Source organism: Solanum tuberosum, unplaced genomic scaffold, assembly GCF_000226075.1.
Source record: "Solanum tuberosum cultivar DM 1-3 516 R44 unplaced genomic scaffold, SolTub_3.0 scf00345, whole genome shotgun sequence".
Lineage (NCBI taxonomy): Eukaryota > Viridiplantae > Streptophyta > Magnoliopsida > Solanales > Solanaceae > Solanum > Solanum tuberosum.
Window position 1 is genome coordinate 436502 of NW_006239264.1, and position 13109 is coordinate 449610.

At 33.0% G+C, this 13109-nt stretch overlaps 1 protein-coding gene and 1 pseudogene across 1 annotated transcript; one reads left to right on the forward strand and one right to left on the reverse strand.

Annotated features, from left to right (window-relative positions):
* Nucleotides 1-565: 565 nt before the first annotated feature.
* On the reverse strand, nt 566-5483 carry LOC102585548 (uncharacterized). The gene is made up of 3 exons (XM_015315121.1): nt 4913-5483; nt 3023-3206; nt 566-936 (listed from the first exon to the last, which is right to left on the reverse strand). Exons 1-3 carry the CDS (start codon nt 5443-5445, stop codon nt 718-720), a joined length of 936 nt encoding a protein of 311 aa, XP_015170607.1. The 5' UTR covers nt 5446-5483; the 3' UTR covers nt 566-717.
* A 1300-nt stretch (nt 5484-6783) lies between these two features.
* LOC102585883 (40S ribosomal protein S11-like) lies at nt 6784-8622 on the forward strand (annotated as a pseudogene).
* Nucleotides 8623-13109: the final 4487 nt, after the last annotated feature.

The following is a 13109-nucleotide window of genomic DNA, read 5'->3' on the forward strand; positions in this document are numbered from 1 at the left end:
AAGAGTTTTCGCCTTTTTTCCAAGTATACATTAAGTGTGTACAATATGAATTTTTATGCTTTTATTTAGTGATAGAGGTATACAAAAAAATTATTAGTAATAAGATAACATTAATCATTTCAGATTAAGGTGGATGTTAGGGAGGTGTAAAAGGTTGCAAGTTTAATGGTGTGATCAAAAGTAGAGATTATGCTAAGAGTTACTTATATTTGTGTAGAGTAAAGTGAATACTTTTTGTATTTTTAGTGCTATACAATTATGATGCTCTAGGTGTGTCCACTATGAAAAAATATGTTTTTCTTTGGAAAATAGTTTTTTACTTGTTTGATATGTAAGTTAAAAAGTATTATAATTTTTTATATATATAATCTAGACAACCTCTACTTTCGCAAGGTAAGTAAGGCTGCATAAATAACGTCTCACCCTGTTTTGGGGCATGATAATCTAACATGCTCAAGTTCTCCGATTGCCAGAATAATGGACACTGTGATTATCCCAAACCTAAAAAGGCATATGGCCTTATTGCCAATTCAGATAGTGATGTAAATACAATAAAACTTATCTAGATGGAAAAGAAAATAATTTTCTATTCACCAATAGGGCCTGTGGAAAATTCTGTTAATTCAATATAACTTACAAGTTCAATACTAATTTTACAACATGCATACCCAGATTTGGCAATGTCACTCTGTTCTAAGAAAAAGAATTTACAAAATGCTACCTCCTTTCAGTCCTCCCCCGATTAGAGGGGAAAGTAGTGTGGGACGATGTATCTTCCTCCCTGAAAGGTCGAGTTGATGCATCTGCTATACTAGGTAACCTTGAAACACTGCCCTTCCCTTTTCTGGCATTTGGACCGATCTCCTCTATCATATACTTCCAACCATCTATAGGCCTCCTCCGACTAAATAAATGGGTTTTAATAAAACTGGCAATCTGCATAATCAACATTTATGCAGCATTAGAAACAAAAGCAAACAATACATCACAATGTTTCACTATCCAATGTCAGAGCCTTATAAATCAGACTAATATTCTTTTACTGATTTGCTATTATCCATTAGCGAACATAATCACAGAGGAATAGTTAGTACATGTTAAAATGAACACATTAAAGATACAATTTTTCTTCAGAAAACTGTCCAGTATAGCCAAAAGATTTATTCTTTTTACAACCGTAGTGCTAGCTTGCGAGCTCCTCGACAAATTCTAAGGGGCATCTGCTACCTCCCACCAGTACATGTACCAGATAACTCTCTCCACCAAGGCTTGGATGGATGAGAAGAAATCACCCTAAAATTTTCTCTACTAGGATTTTAACCGGAGACCTCATGGTTGTCAATCCACTTCATTGACCACCACCCTTTGGGTGATAAGCAGAAGATAATTCAAAATGAGGTCTATCAAACATAAGAGAAACATGTAGATATAATTCCTGTCTACGAATAACTCACAAGTCACCATTCAAGTACCATAAAATCTTGGAATTGTTCAACTGATAAGGATGTGATGGAACTGGGCTTTGAGGACGTGAAATTGGAGAATGAAGTATCTCTTCAAGCTTGTATTGTTCGAGAGTGAAGCAACAACAACAACATGCCCAGTGATATCCACAAGTGAGGTCTGGGGAGAGGTAGAATGTAGGCAGACCTTACCACTACCTCGTGGGAATAGTGAAGATTCGAGAAAAAAGAAGGTGCCAAGCCATCATGCTACTGACCAAGGTATCCACCAACCACCAATTTTATTGATCAATAATATACTAGGATTACAAGGCAAGGTAAACATACTCAGTGAACAATGTAAAGCTAGGATCAAAAGTAGAGCGTAGACTAGCTATCAGAAATGGCTAGCTCCAAAGAGAGTGATTACCACCAAAGATGTGGACCTCCAAGAAGATGAATAGGAAGGGAGTTCAGAGGGCTATATTTGGTCAAAAAGATTTGTTGAGGGCACCTGCCTTCACTTCTCTAGTAATGGAAGGAGGCTAGAACAAAAGTTCTTCCCCCTAAATATACACTGCTCGGAGGAAATACCACATTGGTGACATCCATATAAGAGGGAAGTAGTAGTTAAAGGAAGACCGAGGAATGTGGTAGTGCAACTTATGGAAACCTATGCAGAGAGATCCATTGAGATGCGACAACGTAAAGGTATCCCAATGCCTTCGCAAGAAAAATCTTGAGTGACTAGAAAAGCCAATCTCAGAGGAATATTCAGTATTGGCTCTACAATGTAAGAGGAAGAGGCTTCAAAGATCAGACAGTTTTCATTTTGCCTACATCAAAGGCTGCTGGGAAATTATTAGGCAGAACATTCTGGTAGCCCACCGACATTTCATAAAATAGAAGATTTTAATAGAACAATAATTTATTCCTTGCCCCGTGAACTAATGGAGATCCTAGTAGAGGAGATGGTAAGCTTATTATCTTGCTTGGTTTTTATTCTTCTTTTTCATTTCATAAACTGTTGTGAAAGACTGAAAGTGACTTGTCCAAAAACAAAAATGACTGAAATTTCATCAGTCCTTCAGGTTCAGTGTCTTCATCAAAGACAAGTCCTGGATGCTCAACAGAAAAATACACTTCTAGTTCAACTCTTGTAATGTTTGGATGAGTTAGCTGTTTTTGTTAATAAGTAGCACAATCTTGCCTAACTTGGTCTGTGTAGTTAAAAGGATTTTGATACCTTTCTTATCGAGGGAAACATATAAAAGGGAAAGAAAAAAAGAAAGATCTAAGCAAACTAGTATGCTTGTGGGAAAAAGACATATTTCTAACCAAAGATTACTGATTCACCAGATCTAACAAGAAGTTCGTCCAGAAACCAAGCTTAACAACAACAACAACAACAGCATACCCAGTGGAATCCCACAAGTGCGGTCCTAACCACTACCTCATAGAGGTAGAGAGGCTGTTTTTGAAAAAAACCCGGTTCGAGTGCAGTAAATCCAAGTACAAAGAAGAAGAAAATCGTCCGAAAACCAAGCTTGAATTTATAAAATCGGATTTTCTCCACAAACCTGGAATTTGTTGAATGCAATTCGGCGTTCAAATTCTTGGACTAAGATATCTTCTTCTCTTTGCGACATCTCCCATATATTCCCATCTTGTGTTTTTGAAGTGGTTTCCCAGCCATCAGGTTTGTTTTTGAACTCAAAAGTCGTGTTTGAATTGCTTGAATCATCATTAGGTGAATCAAAAATCCTGAATATACACAGTGTAGTAAATTAACAAGATATGGCAGGTGGTCATGGAATAAATCTTAGTCTCACAAGTTATTTATCATTAAACCGTCAGGTTTGGTTTTGAACTCAGAAGTCGTGTTTGATTTGCTTGAATCATCATTAGGTGAATCAAAAATCCTGAATATACACAGTGTAGTGAAATTAACAAGATATGGCAGGTGGTCATGGTATAAATCTTAGCCTCACAAGTTATTTATCATTAAACCGTCAGGTTTGGTTTTGAACTCAGAAGTCGTGTTTGAATTGCTTGAATCATCATTAGGTGAATCAAAAATCCTGAATATACACAGTGTAGTGAAATTAACAAGATATGGCAGGTGGTCATGGTATAAATCTTAGCCTCACAAGTTATTTATCATTAAACTACTCAAAAATCAGTATTTTTCGATGAATTAGTAAAATCCCGTACCATCTTGCTTGATCATATCTTCAAAATCATCATGATATTAGATCAAATAGTAGGTTACTCAAAAATCAGTATTTTTCGATGAATTAGTAAAATCCCGTACCATCTTGCTTGATCATATCTTCAAAATCATCATGATATTAGATCAAATAGTAGGTCTAACATTGACCAAGTATTCAAAAAAAAAAATTAGCCAGGAATGAAAATAGAGATATAACATAAAATTGGCATACTTTAATACCATGTTACTCATCTAAACTATCAAGATAAGTCTATAGCTGCAAGTCTATCACTTATGGTTTGCATTCATCATCAGTCTCTTTCAAGGCAAAGTTTTAGTATAGCTGTATAGGTAGTAGAAAAACTTCTGTCTCGCCAAAATAAAGATGTATTTTCCCTTATAAGATGTGTCGAGATTCTTATATAGGAAAAAGGTCCAGTAAAGCACTTAACATTAGGTTTAACCAAATGGCTCGTACAGTACATCTTTGCTAAAGGTTTCAAAAATGTCTCCACCTAATAAACTTCAATTTATCCGAGTCACTAACTTCAAATTCTAGATCCACCTCTAAAAGAACTATTAAGACTCACAATCACATGCAAAATGTTAAAGATTTGATTACAAATCAATTCAGATCCACATCAAATAAGCAGAGTCAACTATGTCATGTCAATCAAAGATCAACTATGCATCAATACAAACTATTTACGGTCAGTTGTATGAATCAATACATCCATAAGCACAGTCAATAACCATAAAACTACACATCAATCCTACTTATCCCAAAAAAAAAAAGAAGATAAAAGACTATACCTCATTCCCAAACTATTTGGGTTCGACTATAAGTTTTCTATATCTATAAGCACAGATTTATGAATCAACAATCAACCACTCCACAAACCCTACCATAAATGCATTAAATTATATTGATTAATGATCAACTACACCACAACCTCAAATTACTTGTAAATCTTCTATATTATAGCACAGACAATTATATCAATTAACGAGCAACTCTACCTCAACCTCAAACTAGTTGGAGTTCACTACATGAGTCTTATATATCCCATATGTACAATTAATTATATCAATCAATGACCTATTACGCCTCAATTCCAAACTAGTTGTGGTCTATATATCCTCTATTTCCATAAGCATAGTACACTATAAAATATATTCATGAATTTCAAACCTAAAACCAAAAAAAAAAAACATAAATTCAAATAAATAGCATTAAAAAGTGCAACTTTGATCATACTCTGAACAGCTATCCAGAAGTTTTTCAATATCATCAGCATTGCCGCTACCACCAATAGAATCTCCTAGCTTAGTCTCTTCCATCTTCTCAATCTCCTTCAACCACAAACCAGCATGCACTCTCTGCTTCTTCAACCTATAATCCCTCTTTATATTCTCCAAACTATAAAGCGAACTTTCACTTTCGTTGATATTTATGCCCTCACCGCCATTTTTCTGCTGCTTCCCCTTTCTTAAGTGCCAATTCTCATTCATATCCTCCACAAAGGCTTTAGTTTCCGTATCAACTTCCGGAACCCTAGACTCAATTTGGATATTTTCGGTACTGCCGATGGTATCGTCGGAATGTGCAAAATTTACGTCGGCTTCCCATGGAGCTCGATTCTTTCCAGAAAGATCGTCGGGAAGCCACGCAGCTTCCCATGCGTCGTTCCATTCATCGTTGCCGCTTTTGGTCGACAACCGCCGGCGGACGGCCGTGGAGAAGGTGGAGTTTATGATTAAGGTTGATGAGAGTTTGCGGACCGGGTTCATTAGAAAATGGTTTAGATTCAAAAGAAGCTACGATTAAGTGGGCTTTGCACATTTTGGAGTAAAATTTGAAAAAAAAATTGTATTTATACTGAAAAATAATATTTTAAAATTAGAATTGTAATTTGACCATAAATAATTGAAGTTGTTTTTTATAGAAAAAAAGTGAAAATTCTGAAAAATTCAACTTCAAGGTCAAAAGTAATCTTCGGAATTTAACTTTGAAAAAAGTGAAATAGTGAGGATTTTGAAATTCAAATTTGATTTACAACTTATTCGATTCTCCATCTTGTAATCTCTACTGTATCATGAAAAAATCGTTCATTGTTTCTTCTTAAGCAACTAACACATTGATGTACACTTAAACTCCTTCGATAGTGAGTTTATAGCCCTAGCATTCCAATTGTTGATTCACCGATAAATATAATTCACGACACATGGAATCTAAATTCGCATAATTACCTTTGAGGTCTTAAATTTATTTATTTATCTTTTATAATATTAAAAAAGTGAATATTAAAGATTAAAATGTCAAATGTTAATGTAGATGTAAGCAAAAAACAGTTGAATGACTATTATATAAAGATTTGATTCGTAGTTATACTATAAAATTAGCCCTGTCTTGAAATTTGTAGGTGTGAATGAAATTCCGTGGCAATATTAGCGTTTAACATGTATAAATATCTAATTTTGTAATCACCATTTAAGTCATATTTATAGTTCACAGAAAATTATAAATATATCCATTTTGGAATAACTTCACATGTGCAATGTCTTATGCATACATAACTATTGTTAATACATAATTCCGTATATCTTAAGTTATTACTATTTCGTTCCTATTTATATGTTGTCCTTACTAAAAATAGATGCTTTTTTATATTTGTCATTTCACAAAATCAATGCATAAATGACATTTTTCTTTCTATTTTACCCTTGAGAGTTATTAGCCTTGAAAGTATGAATTTGACTAATACAAGAAAACTAAGTAATTTATTTATGTTCATTGGTCAAATTAATTAATCAAAATAAATTAGTTATGTCCATTTATTGAAAACTTCACTTCAAGATAACACTAAATAAGGGTACAGTAATAAACTTATTTAGTTTCCTAGGAGCGTGAAACCCAAAATTGATGACATATAAATAGAAACGAAAGGAATTCGAAATAGTTACCTATACAAATTAGAAATAACAATGTCCAAATAAGATACCTCTGATTTTTTTACAATTTTAGTAGGTTAGATTTTAGGCCCATCTGTAAATTAGCCCATTTTGCAAATCCAGTCCACAGTATCTAACCCAACCTGTCTAGTAGTGAGTAGTGAAGTACATAAGTTTCTTTAAGCCCACGAATCCATCACTCTCCACTGCAAATTAGGGTTTTTGCTACCCAGCATCTCTCGCCGTTCATTTCATCTTCCTTTGCAACCCTCAATCATGGCGGAGCAGACGGAGAAGGCATTTTTGAAGCAGCCAGGTGTTTTTCTAAGGTGAGTGTACTGACAGATGCTACATGCTTTTTCTGTTCAAGTCCGTGAGTTGAGAGGGATTCGAGGTTAAAATTTGCGTTTTGTTGTTTATCTGATTTCGGCAGCTCTAAGAAGACTGGTAAGGGAAAGAGGCCGGGAAAGGGAGGCAATCGATACTTTAAGAGTATCGGCTTAGGATTCAAAACTCCTCGTGAGGCTACCGAAGGTTCGTATTCATTTGCTCTAATTATACGAAAGACATTTGCTCAATTACTGTATTTAATTTGTTTCTGGCTGGCTTCTGCATTGTTGATTTATATTTTAGATATGAGCTTTCCCAAGTATAGTGAATATAGTTGGGTGGTATATGTTACTATGGTCTGAATGGTTCAGAACTGAAATTCTACAAGGCTAGTTTTCGATTTCCACTTTCGATCAATGCAAACTGCAAAGTAGGTTATTTTCTTTCTATATTGTCTTGATGTATTGAGTCTCAACTAGTTTAGGATTAAGGTCGATGTACACGCCTTAAGCAATGGGCCTACTTGATGCAAATGGCAAAAAACTTGTATTATGTTTCTGCAACTTAGTTGTCATTTGGTAAATATTTATGTTATGAAGTTATTTGACATGATGACTTATTAGCTGGGACTCAAAACATTAGGATTATGCAGGATGCAAGTCATCCATCTGTGTTTATGGTACTGTCTTGCTTTGACCAATCATGTAGCCTTTCTTTGATTTTCTTTTAAATCTTCTACAAAATTTCCGATAAAACCAAAGCATTTAGGATTGAAGCACTTCTGTTTTTCTCTCGTTAAGCTCACTATTGTGCCTTTGTTTCACATAAACTGGATACTGGGTCTCCAAATATTAAATTTTGACTGAAGTAGACTTCTGGAAATACGGACAAAGTTGAAACTTGTTCATCTCTGTTGCTCCAGATAATATCATTTGATTATTTCATGAATTTCCTTGATTTCACCGTGTCCTTAGGTCTAACCTCATGTTTGGCCTATTTAAATCTAGGTACATATATTGACAAGAAATGCCCATTCACTGGCAATGTTTCTATCCGAGGCGTATCCTTGCTGGTACATGCCACAGTGCTAAGATGAACAGAACCATCATTGTTCGACGCAATTACCTACATTATGTCAAGAAGTATCAGAGGCAAGAGCTTGTCACTTATACTATGTTGCTCGCATTTTATTTATTCTTTTGTAATTTTTAACATGAGTTATTTCAGATATGAGAAGAGGCACTCCAATATTCCAGCACACATATCACCATGCTTCCGTGTGAAAGAGGGAGATCATGTTACTATTGGACAGTGCAGGTTAGGACCACCTTATTTTGATTTCTCTATAGTTAATTTTCAACATTTGCTGTTATTGTACATGATAACATTTTCTGCTTGACAGGCCTTTATCCAAAACTGTGAGGTTCAATGTATTGAAGGTGATTCCAGCCGGTTCTGGTGGTGGCGGGAAAAAAGCTTTTACCGGAATTTGAGTGTTTCCTTTTTAATGTTTACATCTAGGAATGATGTCAAGGCATTTCTGCTTTTGCTGAATTCTCGTCTTCATTGATATTCCTTTGAGATTCAAATTTTGAAACTTAATGCTAGTAGTAACAAGCTTTTCTTTCCTATTGAGCCACTATGTGTACCTGTTCATCTTATGAGAGGTTTGATTTGGTGATTGAATCATTTTAAAAAAGCAGGATTTATGGTTATTTTAGTCTAGTGGTACATTGCCATTTGCCACAATCAATAGATTTTCTTTGTTCTAAAAATGAGAGACCATAAGCTACTATACTTGTGCAACTGTTAATAAGGTTGGTACTAGTAGTAAGTTGTGTGAGTTTATATATGCAGAACCACTCTTCTTATAATGTCACCATTCGTTTTCCATCTTTGAGTAAGGTGACATTAAACTTTCCACTTCATTCATCTAGTTCCGTCTTTATACCAAGTAAAAATTATTGCAAGTTCTCTTTATATTTTGTGACATATGTATATGATCTATAATAAGCTAAAAGACTTTGCAGGTGTGAATTTGCTTATACTAAATGGTCATAAACGCGATAATAGGGTGACAACTAACTATTCTACACTATAATTCACAATGAACTTTTGATTTAGTGTAAGGGTGTGTTTGGTACAAAGGAAAATGTTTTCTTGGAAAACAAATGAATTTCTAATTTATTTTCTCATGTTTGGTTGGTGAGTAGAAAATATTTTTTAGAAAAAATCTTTTATTTTGGCTTGAGACTAAAAAATACTCTTTAGGAAAATAATTTATGATCCGAAAATCAACCCCAATAATTGATCTAGGACTCGATCCCGACACCCAAACTAGGACAAGACCCCGATAACCATTCCAAAATTCAACCCTGAGATTTGATCGAGGAATTTTTTTTTCAAAAAAAAATATTGACAGAGTCGCAGGGAGGGCGTGGGGGGTAGGGTGGCATACAAATGATTTTTAAAAAAAACATTGAAATATGTTTCAAAAACAATTTTTTTAAAAAATAAAATTTTGATAGGGTGGCGCGCCGGGGGTATGGGTGGAGTTGGTGTAAAAAATAATTTTTTAAAAAAATTTGAAATATCTCCCAAAAACAGTTTTTTCTTTTAAAAAAATAATAAAATTGACAGGAATGGCCTGGGTGGGGGTGGCGGGGGGAGGAGAAATATTTCTCAAAAACAATTTTTTGACAGGAATGGCCTAGGGGGAGGGGGATGGCGTAAAAAATAAAAAAATTGAAATATTTCCTAAAATTAATTTTTTTTTAAAAAAAAATTTGACGGGTGTGGCGGGGATTATTTTTTTATACTAATTTTTTTTACCAAGATCAATATTAATTAATGTTGATCAGAATACTATAGAAATACCTTTTAATATTTGTCAAATAATGATTAATAATTGATTATATTGGGCCTGTATCACGGGCCTTAAGAATCTAGTATATATATATTTATCAAAAAGGGAGATATTTCGCTAAATCGAATAATTTTACCTATAATTTTATTTCTCTAGATAAAAGAGAAAAAAAATTGTGACGGTATATAATACTACTATATTAAATAACTAGACAAAAGTGCCCGTGCCCAATATCTGTCATGTTTTTGTATCACTTTATGTGACATATAGAATTTAGATAGTCAATTAAATTTTAATATGATTTTAAAATATTTTAAATTGTTAATTATTGTAATTTATAGTATTTTCACGTAATTATTAAATAATATAGATTACTTCTCTTGTTCCAATGTATGTAGCACGGATAGAATTTCAAGAGTCAATCAAATGTTGTTAATTATTGAGATTTACAATATTTCTACGTAGTTTCCAAATTAAATATTAGGAGTACATGTTACTTCTTTTGATTATTGTAATTTATAGTACTTTTTAAGTAAATTTTTAAAAATATATGTTACTTCTCTTATCCCAATGTATGTGGCATAAATAGAATTTCAAAAGTCAATCAAATGTTGTTAATAATTAAATATTAACTACTACAATTGTATTAATTTATTTACAATTGTCTTCATTATCTCATGTACTACAAAAATATTATTTACGTTAAAGTGGACGGTTTTTTAAAGATTTTTATTAACAAAAGCTTAATTGTGATTTTTTTTTATTAACAAAAGCTAAATTGTGAATATAGAATTTTTATATAGAGAGAGAGAAAATATGTCTATGAATAAAGGCTAAGCACATGGGACCACAATTGTGGAAAAGCTAAAGGACTTGGCAGGTGCACTCTCTGACATCACTATTGGTGCCTTTTTAAATAGAATCATCCTTTGGTTTTGCAATATTTACGAAATTATCTGCAGGCAATCATGTAATAAAGGATCAAATCCGGGGCAAAATCAAAACATAAAAAAGCAATGCATGGGCTGCTATTTGAATTAAGCAAAAAACACTTGGGCTTTGTGTCAAAATCTCAAAACGTCCAATAATCGATCCTACAATGTACAACATGTCATAGCAAAATTATAGTGTTATTCCAAAGATGCCCTTGGTCGGTAAGCATGTTGACCGTCTCATGTCTGCTTATTGCCACTTATATATAATACTAGGACAAGACCCCGATAACCATTCCAAAATTCAACCATGAGATTTGACCGAGGAATTTTTTTTTCAAAAAAAAATATTGACGGAGTCGCGGGGAGGGCGTGGGGGGTAGGGTGGCATAAAAATGATTTTTTTTAAAAAAATTGAACTATGTTTCAAAAATAAATTTTTTTTAAAATAAAATTTTGATAGGGTGGCGCGCCGGGGGGTATGGGTGGAGTTGGTGTAAAAAATAATTTTTAATTTTTTTTTGAAATATCTCCCAAAAACAGTTTTTTCTTTAAAAATAAAATAAATTAGACAGGAATGGCCTGGGTGGGGGTGGCCGGGGGGAGGAGAAATATTTCTCAAAAACATTTTTTTCTTAAAACAATTTTTTGACAGGAATGGCCTGGGGGGAGGGGGATGGCGTAAAAAATAAAAAAAATAAAAAATTTGAAATGTTTCCTAAAATTAATTTTTTTTTAAAAAAAATTGACAGGTGTGGCGGGGGAGTGGTGTAAAAAACTAAATTTGAAATATTTTTCAAAAGCAATTTTTTTTAGCGGGTTGGGTGAGGTAAGAAAAAAATCTTAAAATTTGAAACATTTTTTAAAATAATTTTAAATTTTTTATTTATTTTTTTGTTTGTGGGGGGGGGGGGTGGGGAATTGGGGGTGGTTTGGTGTAGGGATAAAAATATATTTGAAATTTAAAAAATAAGAAAATTAAATATTCTTCTTTTTGAATGGTGAGTGTCAGGGTATGGGTAGAGTAAGAAAAAAAAATTAAAAGATGAAGTAGAGTTTTGAAAAATGTTTTCCCTCAATTTTGGATAGAAAATCTTTTTCCTTAAATTAGAGGAAAATGAGTTGATTTAGAAAATATTTTCCTTCATACCAAACCACCCTAAATGATAAAAATTAATTCGCATGAATAGGCTGGAGAAAATGGCAAAATGACCTCCCAATCTATTATCAGATTACCAACTACACATCTATTTTTCGCGGGGTACTATTACCCTTGACTACTTTAAAATAGAATAAATAACCCCTGAAGTGTTGAGTTAGCATAAAAAGTGTATTTCACTCTCTTTGAGAGAGTGAGTTGCTTACTTTTCTTTAATTTCCATTTTTTTTTTAATTTTCTTTTTTCTTTCTTCTTATTTATCTATATAACTATACCTTTTTCACCATTATCATTTTTGAAACTTTTTCAATGGGTGTTTGGTATAAAAATTATCAACAACTAATGCATTTTATGAATAAATATTTTTTTAATAGACTTATTTAGAACATATCTAACAAATTAATTTATTTTTAAAAAAAAAACATACCAATTAATTTTTATTTTTTTTAAAGTTATGGACTCAAGAGTAACAAAATCAAAGTGAAGTAATTGTTTGTTTAAAAAATATTTTCAAACTTATTAAAAGGAACTAAAACAAAACAATTTATTCTACATTTTTAAAGAAGGATTTTACATGTTCTCCTAAAACCCATGAAGAATCAAAATCAAAAACTCAAATTATAAATTAATCATGAAAACTTTAGAAGGAGAAAGAAGAAAGAATAAAGAATGGGGAAGAGAGAGAGGTTTCTCAAATTGGTGTCACAAATTGGTCTCAAAATGGTCTTCTCATCCGTGATGATTTTGAGCTGTCGAAGAAATCTTCAGGGATTGAATCTGATCTCGAATGCTCATGATCCATTTAATGTGTATTTGAAATTGTCTAAGGAAGAAAATCGAACGAAATGTAAAAAAATCTGAAAAAATTGTTGAATTGGTTGAATGAAAGATTTGATTAGGACCGCTATCTTCTAGGCTCTAGAGATTCGGAGTAGTTGAAAAGGTGACTTAAATTTTCGTTTTTATAAATTGTTAGAGATATAAAAATTTATTGAGGTAAAAAATGGTGTTAATTATATAGTTAGGGTTTAAGAAATGATTGGGGAAGAAAGGAAGAGGAAGGAGGTGAACTTTTTTTTATTTTATTTTTATTAAATGGTGAAATACATGTGTCAACTGCATGTATTTCACCACAAGTCACATGTCTGGTAATGACATTTCAGGGAGGAAATAATTCTACTTTAAAATAGCTCAGGGGGGTAATAGGACACCTATA

What these genes read in the sequence shown, in the direction of transcription:
- LOC102585548 (XM_015315121.1), bottom strand. Translation starts at nt 5,445, where the DNA reads ATGAACCCGGTCCGCAAACTCTCATCAACCTTAATCATAAACTCCACC. An exon ending in CTTCTGGATAGCTGTTCAGA is followed by an intron (nt 3,207 to 4,912) that starts GTATGATCAAAG and finishes GTGTATATTCAG; the next exon opens with GATTTTTGATTCACCTAATG. An exon ending in TTGCATTCAACAAATTCCAG is followed by an intron (nt 937 to 3,022) that starts GTTTGTGGAGAA and finishes TTGATTATGCAG; the next exon opens with ATTGCCAGTTTTATTAAAAC.